The 18077-nt window shown below is 34.3% G+C and overlaps 2 protein-coding genes across 2 annotated transcripts in view; one reads left to right on the forward strand and one right to left on the reverse strand.

The window, feature by feature from the left end:
- The window catches only part of LOC130450138 (guanylate cyclase 32E), a 41243-nt gene that overhangs the window by 20875 nt on the left and 2291 nt on the right, over positions 1–18077 (forward strand). Inside the window, exons 11-18 of the mRNA XM_056788341.1 lie at positions 7048–7159; positions 9291–9473; positions 9538–9714; positions 15862–15982; positions 16221–16412; positions 16486–16655; positions 17580–17728; positions 17845–18037. Of these exons, the coding sequence (XP_056644319.1) occupies positions 7048–7159; positions 9291–9473; positions 9538–9714; positions 15862–15982; positions 16221–16412; positions 16486–16655; positions 17580–17728; positions 17845–18037 (1297 nt within the window). The remainder of the gene's footprint in view (positions 1–7047; positions 7160–9290; positions 9474–9537; positions 9715–15861; positions 15983–16220; positions 16413–16485; positions 16656–17579; positions 17729–17844; positions 18038–18077) is intronic.
- Positions 1492–6575, reverse strand: LOC130450137 (uncharacterized). The gene is made up of 2 exons (XM_056788340.1): positions 6386–6575; positions 1492–2330 (listed from the first exon to the last, which is right to left on the reverse strand). Exons 1-2 carry the CDS (start codon positions 6417–6419, stop codon positions 1615–1617), a joined length of 750 nt encoding a protein of 249 aa, XP_056644318.1. The 5' UTR covers positions 6420–6575; the 3' UTR covers positions 1492–1614.

The raw sequence follows: 18077 nt of genomic DNA on the forward strand, positions 1-18077 counted from the left end.
AAAAACGCGAAAAACTTTATTTTTAACGGTAGATTGGAACGTGTAAACGTCTATTTGACAGTTCTGACAGTTCTACTTCGTCGTGGCACTAGAAAAACGAAATTTGTGATGGAATATGCAAAACATAAAGATTATCCCTCGTAAAAATAGCAATTTTGGAAGATATTGAGCAAAAACAAAAAGAAAAACTCAAAAAACTTTATTTTTAACGGTAGATTGGAACGTGTAAACGTCTATTTGACAGTTCTGACAGTTCTACTTCGTCGTGGCACTAGAAAAACGAAATTTGTGATGGAATATGCAAAACATAAAGATTATCCCTCGTAAAAATAGCAATTTTGGAAGATATTGAGCAAAAACAAAAATAAAAACGCGAAAAACTTTATTTTTAACGGTAGATTGGAACGTGTAAACGTCTATTTGACAGTTCTGACAGTTCTGCTCCGTCGTGGCACTAGGAAAACGAAATTTGTGATGGAATATGCAAAACATAAAGATTATCCCTCGTAAAAATAGCAATTTTGGAAGATATTGAGCAAAAACAAAAAGAAAAACTCAAAAAACTTTATTTTTAACGGTAGATTGGAACGTGTAAACGTCTATTTGACAATTCTGACAGTTCTACTTCGTCGTGGCACTAGGAAAACGAAATTTGTGATGGAATCTGCAAAACATAAAGATTATACCTCGTAAAAATAGCAATTTTGGAAGATATTGAGCAAAAACAAAAAGAAAAACGCGAAAAACTTTATTTTTAACGGTAGATTGGAACGTGTAAACGTCTATTTGACAGTTCTGACAGTTCTACTTCGTCGTGGCACTAGGAAAACGAAATTTGTGATGGAATCTTCAAAACATAAAGATTATCCCTCGTAAAAATAGCAATTTTGGAAGATATTGAGCAAAAACAAAAAGAAAAACGCGAAAAACTTTATTTTTAACGGTAGATTGGAACGTGTAAACGTCTATTTGACAGTTCTGACAGTTCTGCTCCGTCGTGGCACTAGGAAAACGAAATTTGTGATGGAATCTGCAAAACATAAAGATTATCCCTCGTAAAAATAGCAATTTTGGAAGATATTGAGCAAAAACAAAAAGAAAAACGCGAAAAACTTTATTTTTAACGGTAGATTGGAACGTGTAAACGTCTATTTGACAGTTCTGACAGTTCTGCTCCGTCGTGGCACTAGGAAAACGAAATTTGTGATGGAATCTGCAAAACATAAAGATTATCCCTCGTAAAAATAGCAATTTTGGAAGATATTGAGCAAAAACAAAAAGAAAAACGCGAAAAACTTTATTTTTAACGGTAGATTGGAACGTGTAAACGTCTATTTGACAGTTCTGACAGTTCTACTTCGTCGTGGCACTAGAAAAACAAAATTTACCCAGAAATAACTGTCAGACAGACATTCCGCTTCTTTTTTTCATCTTAATCAGGCTCGCCAACTTCTCAGTGATCAAGGAAAGGAAAAAAATGATATTCATCAATAATATTCAAAAAATCGTTTATTAAAATATTCGAAATGTAAAAATTTGTCGTTTAAAACCCTTCGATCGTAATTAATTGTCAATTAAAATCCTCAAAACAGTTAAAATATAATAAAAGTTGGTTCAAATAATGAAATATTCAACCGTGGTGAATCGATTGTCGCTTGGGAGGAATTTCGAAAAAGGTTCGCCGTTAGTAAAAAAAATTTCGTAGCCCAAAGTAACGGCAATCGTCCAATTCAACCTCCTTCCGATCCTACGGGATTTGGGAACGGTAAAAAGGGCGCAAACAGCTTCGGGTATCGGTTCCAACTCTAATTCCTTCCCGTCGATGTCCTGTTTCACGTTTTCTCTATCGTATCTCAACGTTCTCGCCAATCGCACAGAAACCTCGCACAACTTCGTCGCGATTCCCCTGTTACCGTAATTCTCCAACGTGGACAAAAACATTATTTCCAAAAGACAATCCGCTTCGCATAATGCGAAAAGGTCCGTTTGCTTGTCGGCCTTATCCATAAATTTGATCAAATCTTTCGCGGGCGGCCGCCGGCAAATCTCGGACAGTCTGTGGAAATCCGAGGCTTCGTCGCCGGTTTTTTTCGCTTGGAGTTTATTGAAAGCCACACCGCAAACCGCGTTCGTTTTTTTATCTAGAGCAATCAGAGAAACTCCTTCTTTGGCTACGGTTTTTACGAAATCGTCAATTTCGTCCATGGCTTCGTCGTCTTTCGCTATACCCACGGCCACGCTGGCCGCTTCCTGTCGATAAAAACTCTTTCTCAATACACCCAAAGCACCTTCCAGATAATCCGCAGTCAGCGCCATGTACTCTATAGAATCTGGAAACGAAACGTTCAATCGGTATAACAAAACAACAATTGTATCAAAAAAAAAGGTCAAATTCAAAAATTAACCGAAGACTTTTCGTCTTAGACGCAATTTCCTTTTAGTAAAGTTTAGATTCGTCGTAACCCCACCGGAAAAAGTCCGCATGCGTTAAATCGGGACTGCGTGGAGGTCGCATCTCCTGGAGATCGATTTGCCACGGAAAAATTCACGAAATCGAGGTAGGAATCTATCGGACGTGTGTTAAATTGCTGCGTCCTAATGGAAACGTGTTTTTTTTTTGGTTATAACTATTAAAATTTTCTAGTTCGGGCTTCAATTCTTGCACCAACTGAATTTTGTACTGATGGATCCCCAAAACTTTGCGTACAGTGCGAAATAATTATGATCCAAGCACGTTTAAAGCAGCAGCGCGCTTCCGGATAGACAAGTCAGGCTCGTCGCGAACTCTGTCTTCGTTTTCGACCTTTTCAGAAGTCAGGCTCATCGCGAACACTGTCTATGTTTACGATCGTTTTAGAAATCAGGCTCGTCGCGAACACTGTCTATGTTTACGATCGTTTTAGAAATCAGGCTAGTCATGAACCGTGTCTTCGTTTCCGATCGTTTTAGAAGTCAGACTCGTCGCGAACACCGTCTAGTTTACGATCGTTTTAGAAATCAGGCTCGTCGCGAACACTGTCTTCGTTTTTGACCTTTTCAGAAGTCAGGCTCATCGCGAACACTGTCTATGTTTACGATCGTTTTAGAAATCAGGCTCGTCGCGAACACTGTCTTCGTTTTCGACCTTTTCAGAAGTCAGGCTCGTCGCGAACACCGTCTATGTCTATGACAGTCTTAGAAATCAGGCTCGTCATGAACCGTGTCTTCGTTTCCGATCGTTTTAGAAGTCAGGTTCGTCGCGAACACTGTCTATGTTTACGATCGTTTTAGAAATCAGGCTCGTCGCGAACACTGTCTTCGTTTTCGACCTTTTCAGAAGTCAGGTTCGTCGCGAACACCGTCTATGTTTACGATCGTTTTAGAAATCAGGCTAGTCATGAACCGTGTCTTCGTTTCCGATCGTTTTAGAAGTCAGACTCGTCGCGAACACCGTCTAGTTTACGATCGTTTTAGAAATCAGGCTCGTCGCGAACACTGTCTTCGTTTTTGACCTTTTCAGAAGTCAGGCTCATCGCGAAAACTGTCTATGTTTACGATCGTTTTAGAAATCAGGCTCGTCGCGAACACTGTCTTCGTTTTTGACCTTTTCAGAAGTCAGGCTCGTCGCGAACACCGTCTATGTCTATGACAGTCTTAGAAATCAGGCTCGTTATGAACCGTGTCTTCGTTTCCGATCGTTTTAGAAGTCAGGCTCGTCGCGAACACTGTCTATGTTTACGATCGTTTTAGAAATCAGGCTCGTCGCGAACACTGTCTTCGTTTTCGACCTTTTCAGAAGTCAGGCTCGTCGCGAACACCGTCTATGTCTATGACAGTCTTAGAAATCAGGCTCGTCATGAACCGTGTCTTCGTTTCCGATCGTTTTAGAAGTCAGGTTCGTCGCGAACACTGTCTATGTTTACGATCGTTTTAGAAATCAGGCTCGTCGCGAACACTGTCTTCGTTTTCGACCTTTTCAGAAGTCAGGCTCGTCGCGAACACCGTCTATGTCTATGACAGTCTTAGAAATCAGGCTCGTCATGAACCGTGTCTTCGTTTCCGATCGTTTTAGAAGTCAGGTTCGTCGCGAACACTGTCTATGTTTACGATCGTTTTAGAAATCAGGCTAGTCATGAACCGTGTCTTCGTTTCCGATCGTTTTAGAAGTCAGGCTCGTCGCGAACACTGTCTATGTTTACGATCGTTTTAGAAATCAGGCTCGTCGCGAACACTGTCTTCGTTTTCGACCTTTTCAGAAGTCAGGCTCGTCGCGAACACCGTCTATGTCTACGACCGTTTTAGAAGTTAGGCTCGTCGCGAACATTGTTCATGTTTCCGACCGTTTTAGAAGATTTTGGACGCCCGGATTTCGATTTTTCCACTCTAAGACCAGGTTGATGAATAGATATGAAAGGGCGTGGCCCTTTTGACCTTCTCTGATTTGAAATTTGCGCGGGAACTCGATCGTTACGACTAATCTTCCGGAGAAATGTTATTCGAGATATACCGGTACAAATAACAGTTATTTCGGAACTATTTTACCGCCACCTCTATACAACTGATATGTATAAGATATGAGATACCGGAATAAATTATCTTTATTCGTAACCTTTGACTCCATTACTAATTATAATATTTATTGGTTTTGATATACTTTAAGTCAACAGTATTTTGGTATCGATTTGGAAACAAAAATATACCGGGCGTACAAAACTATCGAATCCAAACGATTAGAATGATCTTTATTCCCTAGTGTCAAAAATAATCGATTTTAATAATCGAAATGCATCGAAACTGATTGACATTTGACATAACCTTTCTTCTAATAACAATAAAGATAAAAATGAGAATGATTGGACTAACCCTCGTAATAAAACAGCTTTGAGTAGCTAATTTCTTCGTTTTAACACAATTTTTATTTGTATGAATAAAAAAAGGAGACCCAAAATTAATCTTGGATTGTTTAAATCGAAAACTTTTCAACTAACCCTTGTATATTAAATTGTACTACACGAGGACGCGATTGCTTTATAAAAGTGATTTCTAACCCAATTAAAATGCTAGTTGAGGTTTTCCAAAAATATAATTATCAATTATTGAAATTATTTAACATACAGGGTGATTAATTTAAAAAAAAAATACGAGTTGAACGATAGGTGTTTCCCTCGTATACTATAATGTATGTCGTATTAAAGTTACATTTTTTTTTTAAATAAAACGTACATTTTGTTGAATATTTGATTTCTTCATACATACAGGGTGATTCCTTTAAAAAAACAATTTATTAGTATTTTGATTCACCCCGTATCAGATTCAATGAATATTATAGAAATTTCTAGAATTTTTACTATTACTTGAATGCTTTGGACACTATAAAACTTCATTTCCGAATTTCTCTTACTTTATACAGGGTATTCAATTTGTTACTATTTTTATGGTTATAACTTTTTAAATACCCCGTAGAATACAACACTATACATGTGAAAGTGAAGCTGCTTTGAATAATTTTGAAATATGACGGGTATGGAATCTCAAATTTTCGAAATTGGTATTTTAAAAGACAAAATAGGCATTGAACTTTCACCACACTAATCAATCACCCTGTATAATAGATTAACGGTGAATCCAAAATTTTTTCAACTATTTTTGAGATGCAAAACGTTTTTTTAACAATCTATGAATACTTTTTAAACTGATTTTAATTTCGATTAAATTTTATTTTCACTTTTGCGTACGGCACTGACAATTTTTTTATTATTGTTATAAAAAATTTGCTTAAAACCGCTCGAACAACTTTTTGTGTTTCAAAAATTTGATGTATCGGTACTTGTTTTCGATAAAACGACGATTTCGTGCATATTAGCATACGAGGATGGTACGAAAAGTACTCGGACTCAAACATCGCAATAAGTTGATAGTTTTTCTTTATTTATAATGAAAATTATGCCGCGTGCGTTCAAAAAAAATCGACGCCATGACTTTTCCTACAGATTGAACGGTATTTGTAGACGATTCTCCCTTTTCAGTCCATTGTTTTGAAACATATGCTGTTTAGATTTTGGGTATGTCTAAGACAACCCTCGTATATCAATTTTTATGTAAAAAAAGTCATAAAAAAATCTAGAAATGTTAATTTTCTTAATTATCGCTAAAAATTTGATATAATTTCGAGATATTCACAAAAAATATGTTTGTGGTAATTATTTTTCAACCCCTCGTATAAAATTCAGCATCTCCTGATTATAATTCTTCGAGATATTGGCTGAAATCAATTTATATGAAAAGATTTGCTTCTTAAAGGGACGGTTTGAATCCTAATTTTATCGTACTATAAAAAACGTTCACGAAAAAGTTACTACGATAACATTTTTTCAATTCTAACCTTTATCTAAATAAATCTACTTACCGTCTTCACTGGTAGCCCAAATTTTGATCGTCATTTTCTCCGTCAAACTAAAGTATAATTAAAATTTCATAGAAAGCGAAGTACACGTAGTGAAATGTAATTGGTTTGCTAACTTCAAACAGATTTGTTGAATCGACTGTACGAAGTCTGAATTAGAGAGCCACCAATCAAATCGAAACGACAATCCGCTGGCGCGCTAAATTTTCAGGTGGGGGTATCACTACACTGAGAAAACTGTTTTATAAATACAATAAATTTTGTTTATGTGGAGTACGATTTTTGCTGTTTTCTTTTCGATTTCTATCGAACGCAATTTCAATATTTTTATTTTAAGTATAATACGAGGGGAGACGATATGTTGTTCGAAAAGAAATTCCCATTATAAAAGATAAATGAATCGTTTAAAAGACCGATTCATTAAAATTGTTTCCATCAAGATGGATTTCAAAATGTTGGATATGATTTAACCTCAATTTAGACGTAAGACAGTAACAGTTTAAGCTCTACCGTCATAACCGGACAGGACCGATTTCACGTTTCGTACAGTGGACGAGTTCGTAACGATAAAAATAATAAATTATGAGTAAAAACAGGGTGAATCACTTACAGAGGTGGTTACAGTTGAGATGAATGTATGGCTGACAGATTTATTTTGTTTTTAGACACTATCGTTACGAACAAAAATTAGCTTGTTTACTATGGAAAATAGATATGAAAGATGTGACGATAATACCAACTGATACGACCGAAATTGAAAGTCAAAACATGAAAATGGTAAGCAAATCTATATAATATATGGTTATTTATGAAAATATCATAATTACTTATTATTTGTTTTTATACACTATTCACTTAACTATTTACTACACGCCAATAAATTATTGACATAATCACGGCTGGTAAATTCTCACATCATGTTATAAAGTCACCTTCTGTAACCATAAGCAAACAAGAAATTGTTTCTATAAAAAACATGCGCAGAAAAAACTTGATAATTATCCATTTAAACCAAGATGTCCTATATCTTGTGGAAACATCAGAATGTCTTTTTCCCGCTTACACGGAACTAAGAACACAGTGTGGGTGGTTGTTGGTTGTTAATACAAAAACGTGTAATTCGAATCGATTAACAAACACGTCCCGTTAGAAACGCGACGTTTATAAATAACAAACCTCGTGATTACAAACATTCGATTGAGTTACGTTAATGGTATTTGATATTTTGTATATATATCCGAATCAACAGTATATATAGACAGAAATTTGTTATCATTCGACATGTTTTTGTATAAAAAACAGTAACAGAAAAAACTAAACAGCTGTTCAAAAAAAACTCGTCGCGTTCGATAAACTTCAGCTCACTATTAATACAAAAACGTGTAATTCGAGTCGATTAACAAACACGTCCCGTTAGAAACGCGACGTTTATAAATAATAAACCTCGTGATTACAAACATTCGATTGAGTTACGTTAATGGTATTTGATATTTTGTATATATATTCGAATCAGCAGTATATATAGCAAGTAATTTGTCATCATTCGACATGTTTCTGTATAAAAAACAGTAACAGAAAAAACTAAACAGCTGTTCCAGAAAAAAACTCGTCGCGTTCTATAAACCTCAGCTCACGATTAATACAAAAACGTGTAATTCGAATCGATTAACAAACACGTCCCGTTAGAAACGCGACGTTTATAAATAACAAACCTCGTGATTATAAACATTCGATTAAGTTACGTTAATGGTATTTGATATTTTATATATATATATATATATATATATATATATATATATATATATCCGAATCGGCAGTATATATAGACAGAAATTTGTCATCATTCGACATGTTTCTGTATAAAAACAGTAACAGAAAAAACTAAGCAGCTGTTCCAGAAAACAACTCGTCGCGTTCTATAAATCTCAGCTCAATATTAATACAAAAACGTGTAATTCGAGTCGATTAACAAACACGTCCCGCTAGAAACGCGACGTTTATAAATAACAAACCTCGTGATTACAAACATTCGATTGAGTTACGTTAATGGTATTTGATATTTTGTATATATATATATCCGAATCAGCAGTATATATAGACAGAAATTTGTAATCATTCGACATATTTCTGTATAAAAAACAATAACAGAAAAAACTAAACTGTTCCAGAAAAAAACTCGTCGCATTCTATAAACCTCAGCTCACTGTTAATACAAAAACGTGTAATTCGAGTCGATTAACAAACACGTCCCGTTAGAAACGCGACGTTTATAAATAACAAACCTCGTGATTATAAACATTCGATTAAGTTACGTTAATGGTATTTGATATTTTGTATATATATCCGAATCAGCAGTATATATAGCAAGTAATTTGTCATCATCCGACATGTTTCTGTATAAAAAACATTAACAGAAAAAACTAAACAGCTGTTCCAGAAAAAAACTCGTCGCATTCTATAAACCTCAGCTCACTGTTAATACAAAAACGTGTAATTCGAGTCGATTAACAAACACGTCCCGTTAGAAACGCGACGTTTATAAATAATAAACCTCGTGATTACAAACATTCGATTGAGTTACGTTAATGGTATTTGATATTTTGTATATATATATCCGAATCAACAGTATATATAGCAAGTAATTTGTTATCATTCGACATGTTTCTGTATAAAAAACATTAACAGAAAAAACTAAACAGCTGTTCCAGAAAAAAACTCGTTGCGTTCTATAAACCTCAGCTCACGATTAATACAAAAACGTGTAATTCGAATCGATTAACAAACACGTCCCGTTAGAAACGCGACGAAAGTAATGTCAATGGTGCTGATATTTTGCCAATATTCTATGCGGTCATAACCTTCAAATTTTTCCCAATAAACCGAAACTTAATTTTCATAATTATTGTAGATACGCGTCTGCCGTCACAGCATATTTCAAACTCCATCGAATACAGATATGGGAGACGTTGAACAATCTTCAAAAAGGGCTCATACCACTATCGGTATTTATAAAGGCAACATTGTAGCAATTAAATATTTGCACAAACGATCCGTCGATCTAACTAGATCTATTAGAAAAGAATTGAAACAGGTAAAAATGAAATAATTATATAAACTACTTACAGGTATTTCAAGAGCTCCTTTTTATCTTGTAGATAAGAGAAGCTAGACACGAAAATTTGATTCCCTTTATCGGCGCTTGCGTAGATCACGGCAACGTAGCGATTTTAACGGCGTATTCGGCTAGAGGAAGCCTGGAGGACGTTCTAAAGAACAAAGATTTAAATTTGGACAATATGTTTATATCATCTTTAGTGTCTGATATTTTAAAGGTAAATACAATGAATATTCACTTCACTTACACTAAATGCACTATCCACTAATTTACACAGTAACACTTAACTATTCACTAAACTAAACACTTATATAATTCTGAACATATTAATTTACTTAAACACACCGTGTACTTTCTAAAACCCTTTTTGCAACTCTCCTTTGGACTAAAGGATTCATAAACTCCCACGTTCATAAATTCACCTTTATAGCAAGTGGCTCCGATATCCGCGTTGAAAATTAGGCACTTCGATAACCTTACCAACTACGCCGTTACGGCTCGGTACAAGTTTCGACGAAATTTAGGTACATAAGCAGCGAAGCCATTGCACGAGAGTGATTTCAATTGAATATAGTTTGAAAAAATTAAAAATACACGATTCTACGGCGCATCAAACTAATTAGTTGCGAATAATTCTGAAAAATGAGCTTGAAACAATGATAAATATAAAAAAAACTAGTAAAATTGTGAAAAAAACGTATATGTTTATCACGACATCAGATTATTTACTGATTTTTTCGCTGATAAACAAGCGTCTATTTATATATAAAGGATTCTGGATAATTCGGATTCTAGAATTTAAATAAGTTTCTTAGAATTCGACTTAATAAAAACGATCAGAACATAATGTAAACAGCTCATAAGAACTAAGAGGGTTAATTTTTAGTCACTATTAATACAAAAACGTGTAATTCGAGTCGATTAACAAACACGTCCCGCTAGAAACGCGACGTTTATAAATAACAAACCTCGTGATTACAAACATTCGATTGAGTTACGTTAATGGTATTTGATATTTTGTATATATATCCGAATCAGCAGTATATATAGCAAGTAATTTGTCATCATTCGACATGTTTCTGTATAAAAAACAGTAACAGAAAAAACTAAACAGCTGTTCCAGAAAAAAACTCGTCGCGTTCGATAAACCTCAGCTCACTGTTAATACAAAAACGTGTAATTCGAGTCGATTAACAAACACGTCCCGTTAGAAACGCGACGTTTATAAATAACAAACATCGTGATTATAAACATTCGATTAAGTTACGTTAATGGTATTTGATATTTTGTATATATATCCGAATCAGCAGTATATATAGCAAGTAATTTGTCATCATCCGACATGTTTCTGTATAAAAAACAGTAACAGAAAAAACTAAACAGCTGTTCCAGAAAAAAACTCGTCGCGTTCGATAAACCTCAGCTCACTGTTAATACAAAAACGTGTAATTCGAGTCGATTAACAAACACGTCCCGTTAGAAACGCGACGTTTATAAATAACAAACATCGTGATTATAAACATTCGATTAAGTTACGTTAATGGTATTTGATATTTTGTATATATATCCGAATCAGCAGTATATATAGCAAGTAATTTGTCATCATTCGACATGTTTCTGTATAAAAAACAGTAACAGAAAAAACTAAACAGCTGTTCCAGAAAAAAACTCGTCGCGTTCGATAAACCTCAGCTCACTGTTAATACAAAAACGTGTAATTCGAGTCGATTAACAAACACGTCCCGTTAGAAACGCGACGTTTATAAATAACAAACATCGTGATTATAAACATTCGATTAAGTTACGTTAATGGTATTTGATATTTTGTATATATATCCGAATCAGCAGTATATATAGCAAGTAATTTGTCATCATCCGACATGTTTCTGTATAAAAAACAGTAACAGAAAAAACTAAACAGCTGTTCCAGAAAAAAACTCGTCGCGTTCGATAAACCTCAGCTCACTGTTAATACAAAAACGTGTAATTCGAGTCGATTAACAAACACGTCCCGTTAGAAACGCGACGTTTATAAATAACAAACATCGTGATTATAAACATTCGATTAAGTTACGTTAATGGTATTTGATATTTTGTATATATATCCGAATCAGCAGTATATATAGCAAGTAATTTGTCATCATCCGACATGTTTCTGTATAAAAAACAGTAACAGAAAAAACTAAACAGCTGTTCCAGAAAAAAACTCGTCGCGTTCGATAAACCTCAGCTCACTGTTAATACAAAAACGTGTAATTCGAGTCGATTAACAAACACGTCCCGTTAGAAACGCGACGTTTATAAATAACAAACATCGTGATTATAAACATTCGATTAAGTTACGTTAATGGTATTTGATATTTTGTATATATATCCGAATCAGCAGTATATATAGCAAGTAATTTGTCATCATTCGACATGTTTCTGTATAAAAAACAGTAACAGAAAAAACTAAACAGCTGTTCCAGAAAAAAACTCGTCGCGTTCGATAAACCTCAGCTCACTGTTAATACAAAAACGTGTAATTCGAGTCGATTAACAAACACGTCCCGTTAGAAACGCGACGTTTATAAATAACAAACATCGTGATTATAAACATTCGATTAAGTTACGTTAATGGTATTTGATATTTTGTATATATATCCGAATCAGCAGTATATATAGCAAGTAATTTGTCATCATTCGACATGTTTCTGTATAAAAAACAGTAACAGAAAAAACTAAACAGCTGTTCCAGAAAAAAACTCGTCGCGTTCGATAAACCTCAGCTCACTGTTAATACAAAAACGTGTAATTCGAGTCGATTAACAAACACGTCCCGTTAGAAACGCGACGTTTATAAATAACAAACATCGTGATTACAAACATTCGATTGAGTTACGTTAATGGTATTTGATATTTTGTATATATATCCGAATCAGCAGTATATATAGACAGAAACTTGTTATCATTCGACATGTTTCTGTATAAAAAACAGTAACAGAAAAAACTAAACAGCTGTTCCAGAAAAAAACTCGTCGCGTTCGATAAACCTCAGCTCACTATTAATACAAAAACGTGTAATTCGAGTCGATTAACAAACACGTCCCGTTAGAAACGCGACGTTTATAAATAACAAACCTCGTGATTACAAACATTCGATTGAGTTACGTTAATGGTATTTGATATTTTGTATATATATCCGAATCAGCAGTATATATAGACAGAAACTTGTTATCATTCGACATGTTTCTGTATAAAAAACAGTAACAGAAAAAACTAAACAGCTGTTCCAGAAAAAAACTCGTCGCGTTCGATAAACCTCAGCTCACTGTTAATACAAAAACGTGTAATTCGAGTCGATTAACAAACACGTCCCGTTAGAAACGCGACGTTTATAAATAACAAACATCGTGATTATAAACATTCGATTAAGTTACGTTAATGGTATTTGATATTTTGTATATATATCCGAATCAGCAGTATATATAGCAAGTAATTTGTCATCATTCGACATGTTTCTGTATAAAAAACAGTAACAGAAAAAACTAAACAGCTGTTCCAGAAAAAAACTCGTCGCGTTCGATAAACCTCAGCTCACTGTTAATACAAAAACGTGTAATTCGAGTCGATTAACAAACACGTCCCGTTAGAAACGCGACGTTTATAAATAACAAACATCGTGATTATAAACATTCGATTAAGTTACGTTAATGGTATTTGATATTTTGTATATATATCCGAATCAGCAGTATATATAGCAAGTAATTTGTCATCATTCGACATGTTTCTGTATAAAAAACAGTAACAGAAAAAACTAAACAGCTGTTCCAGAAAAAAACTCGTCGCGTTCGATAAACCTCAGCTCACTGTTAATACAAAAACGTGTAATTCGAGTCGATTAACAAACACGTCCCGTTAGAAACGCGACGTTTATAAATAACAAACATCGTGATTATAAACATTCGATTAAGTTACGTTAATGGTATTTGATATTTTTTATATATATCCGAATCAGCAGTATATATAGCAAGTAATTTGTCATCATCCGACATGTTTCTGTATAAAAAACAGTAACAGAAAAAACTAAACAGCTGTTCCAGAAAAAAACTCGTCGCGTTCGATAAACCTCAGCTCACTGTTAATACAAAAACGTGTAATTCGAGTCGATTAACAAACACGTCCCGTTAGAAACGCGACGTTTATAAATAACAAACATCGTGATTATAAACATTCGATTAAGTTACGTTAATGGTATTTGATATTTTGTATATATATCCGAATCAGCAGTATATATAGCAAGTAATTTGTCATCATCCGACATGTTTCTGTATAAAAAACAGTAACAGAAAAAACTAAACAGCTGTTCCAGAAAAAAACTCGTCGCGTTCGATAAACCTCAGCTCACTGTTAATACAAAAACGTGTAATTCGAGTCGATTAACAAACACGTCCCGTTAGAAACGCGACGTTTATAAATAACAAACATCGTGATTATAAACATTCGATTAAGTTACGTTAATGGTATTTGATATTTTGTATATATATCCGAATCAGCAGTATATATAGCAAGTAATTTGTCATCATCCGACATGTTTCTGTATAAAAAACAGTAACAGAAAAAACTAAACAGCTGTTCCAGAAAAAAACTCGTCGCGTTCGATAAACCTCAGCTCACTGTTAATACAAAAACGTGTAATTCGAGTCGATTAACAAACACGTCCCGTTAGAAACGCGACGTTTATAAATAACAAACATCGTGATTATAAACATTCGATTAAGTTACGTTAATGGTATTTGATATTTTGTATATATATCCGAATCAGCAGTATATATAGCAAGTAATTTGTCATCATTCGACATGTTTCTGTATAAAAAACAGTAACAGAAAAAACTAAACAGCTGTTCCAGAAAAAAACTCGTCGCGTTCGATAAACCTCAGCTCACTGTTAATACAAAAACGTGTAATTCGAGTCGATTAACAAACACGTCCCGTTAGAAACGCGACGTTTATAAATAACAAACATCGTGATTACAAACATTCGATTGAGTTACGTTAATGGTATTTGATATTTTGTATATATATCCGAATCAGCAGTATATATAGACAGAAACTTGTTATCATTCGACATGTTTCTGTATAAAAAACAGTAACAGAAAAAACTAAACAGCTGTTCCAGAAAAAAACTCGTCGCGTTCGATAAACCTCAGCTCACTATTAATACAAAAACGTGTAATTCGAGTCGATTAACAAACACGTCCCGTTAGAAACGCGACGTTTATAAATAACAAACCTCGTGATTACAAACATTCGATTGAGTTACGTTAATGGTATTTGATATTTTGTATATATATCCGAATCAGCAGTATATATAGACAGAAACTTGTTATCATTCGACATGTTTCTGTATAAAAAACAGTAACAGAAAAAACTAAACAGCTGTTCCAGAAAAAAACTCGTCGCGTTCGATAAACCTCAGCTCACTATTAATACAAAAACGTGTAATTCGAACCGATTAACAAACACATCCCGTTAGAAACTCGACGAAAGTAATGTCATTTTTTCGCTGATAAACAAGCGTCTATTTATATACAACGGATTCTGGATAATTCGGATTCTATAATGTAAATAAGTTTCTTAGAATTCGTCTTAATAGAAACAATCAGAACATAATGTAAACAGCTTATAAGAACTATACAAAGAATGACGATTTTTAACCGGCGCGTCCACCAAACTTCAAGTTTTTTTACATTCACTTCACAACGACGGTTTTTCATTTTCAGTTTTTGTCCTTCAGATATTCATTCGGCTCTAATTGTTGATTTGAATTTCGGTAAAAACAAATTAGCAAAAGCCCTCAAAACGAAATGGAAGCTCCTCTTCTTTTTTCACAAAGTGGCCTTTACCTAAACGGTACCCATCCACATCTAATCCATAGAACAAAACAGCAAAATATGCACGATCCTCTAATAGTTCTTCTTTTTCATTTAGTATTCGGCCTTCTCCTTAAAGGCACTCATCCCGATCTAGTTCTCGCTTCGAAGTACTCATTACAACGATTCAATTCTATCGAGTGGATTTATATAATGGACTCGATTTCCCTGTAACTGAATTCTCGCTTTATTTCTTATCAACTAATAAATTTCCCAACCATCGCACGGACGCTTCTCTATTTGATTTGTTTATGCGACGTGATTTCCATTCACGCAGTACGCAAATTACATAAATAATGCTACTCCTTGAACGACCTTGGGACAAAACATAGTCCGGATCGTAACTGCGTGCGTTCTAACTAATGCATTTATTCGCCATCCATACATTCATATCTTCTTTGTAAACAAAAAACTGTTCAACGTGAAGCTAGATGACAGATACGTATTTGCAGGGAATGATTTATCTACACGATAGCGAAATAATATCGCACGGGAATTTAAAGTCCAGTAACTGTTTGATAGACAGTCGATGGGTTCTGCAAATATCCGATTTTGGTTTACACGAATTGACAGGTGAGTGTAGTATTGCGGAACGCTTCTGGGCGGTTCGCATGCGCATTTCTAGTAACAGTTCCCTATTCGGTGAACTCGAATCAGCTGTTTTTCGATGACGTATTCGTACAGTGACGTCCGCACAAATTTTTAGCAAAAGTACAAATATGTTATCGAATTTATAGAGGTGGGAATATCTTAGTTTGAAAATAACTGTATGTAACATGGATTCGTTTGTGAAATGCAATTTGAATTTAAGCCAACCAGGACGATCCGAATTTCGAAGAAAAGCAATTGAGGAGATTTATTTACCGGGCGCCTGAATTGCTCAGACAAAACTCGCCGCCGGCTAGGGGGACGCAAAAAGGTGACGTGTATTCTTTCTCCATTTTGTTGTATGAAATAATCGGTAGACAAGGACCTTGGGGCAAAAACAACACCGATTATCGTGGTAAGTAAATTCCTGGAAGCGCAGAGTCGCGCTCTACGGTGCCGGAAATGTTTTTTCTCGTGTTTTATTTAAGAAATAATCGAATCGGTGAAGAGAGAAAAATTGGAAGTTCCATTTAGGCCGCCTCTGGACAATTTGGGGGCAGCCGAATACATAATAAAATGTATGAGAGCATGTTGGCATGAGGAACCTGATCAACGACCGGATATCAGATATGTGAGAGTTAGGCTTAAAGAGATGCAGGTAAATCGATACTCTAATTGGTGTTAAAAACCTCAATTCAGCCATTAAATTGTATTAAAAGTCCAACACTGTATTTACTCCCATTTATTTTAGTTTTCATCTACCCCTCGTAATCAATTATTAAATTCTTTTACATGAAGTTGTCAAATTACAAAATAACTCCAACCCTGTATTTATATTTTAATAATCAGTTATTAAATTCCTATAAGTGACCTTATCAAATTTTAAAATAACTCCAGCCCTGTATTTATATTTTAATAATCAATTATTAAATTCTTATACGTGACCTTATCAAATTTTAAAATAACTCTTGTGTTCTGTAGCAAATGTCATTGTGTTCATAGACAAAAAAAAAGCGTAGAGGTTAAAGTGAAGCTAGATTCTAACTGCGTTCCATTGAACTCGCGGAAGATTGTATTCTGTGTCTCAGTCACTTAATAGACAAAAGGAAAACGTAGAGGTTTCTCTTCACCGAAATCAAATTGAATTTATGATTAAATTATGACACGTAACACAATGTTGATCACGAATATATTTTTTATATTCCAATGATCGATTGTTAACAATGACATATGACACAGAACGTTGCATTTAATGTCTCACAAACTATATTGAAATGTCTTATCCAGTTGTTAGGCAACAATGTAAAATTCTACTTTATTTTATATGACTATTACTCAAATTTTTAATATTTTAAACTAATTTTTGTTTTCCGATTACTCATTTTCGTAAACTCTTGAAAGATAAACAATTCTCATGTATATACGCCATCGAACTATATTCAATGTTTATATCGAACAATAGATTCGTAACAAGTTATGCAACATTATAAGCTTGTGAGGTTTGCTGGTAATCTAAAATAGAATTTGTTTCAAATTGAGGATTATAAATTTTATATCGATTTGTTTGTTGAAATTTGTATAGGCCGGTTTAAAATCGAATATTTTCGACAATATGCTGGCGATTATGGAAAAATATGCTTATAATTTAGAAGGATTGGTGCAAGAACGAACCAATCAATTGTCTGAAGAGAAAAAGAAGACTGACGCACTGCTTCACAGAATGCTACCAAAGTAAGTGGGCTTAGTTTGTTTTTTTTATAAAAGTGTACGTTAAATTAGAGTTAGTAGGTCAAAAATAAAATAAAACTAAATAAAGAAAAAGTCGAAGACATTTTTATTTATTACAGGTCTGTAGCAGATTCCTTGAAAAAAGGTGAAAAAGTTGAAGCAGAATCTTTCGATTCCGTCACCATATATTTCAGCGATGTTGTAGGTTTTACAGAGTTGTCAGCAGTTAGTACCCCGTTACAAGTTATCGATTTACTCAACGATCTTTATACATTATTCGATTCAATTATATCACATTACGATGTATACAAGGTAAAAACATTAATTCAACTATATTATATGAATCAATATA

Source organism: Diorhabda sublineata, chromosome 11 (assembly GCF_026230105.1).
Source record: "Diorhabda sublineata isolate icDioSubl1.1 chromosome 11, icDioSubl1.1, whole genome shotgun sequence".
Lineage (NCBI taxonomy): Eukaryota > Metazoa > Arthropoda > Insecta > Coleoptera > Chrysomelidae > Diorhabda > Diorhabda sublineata.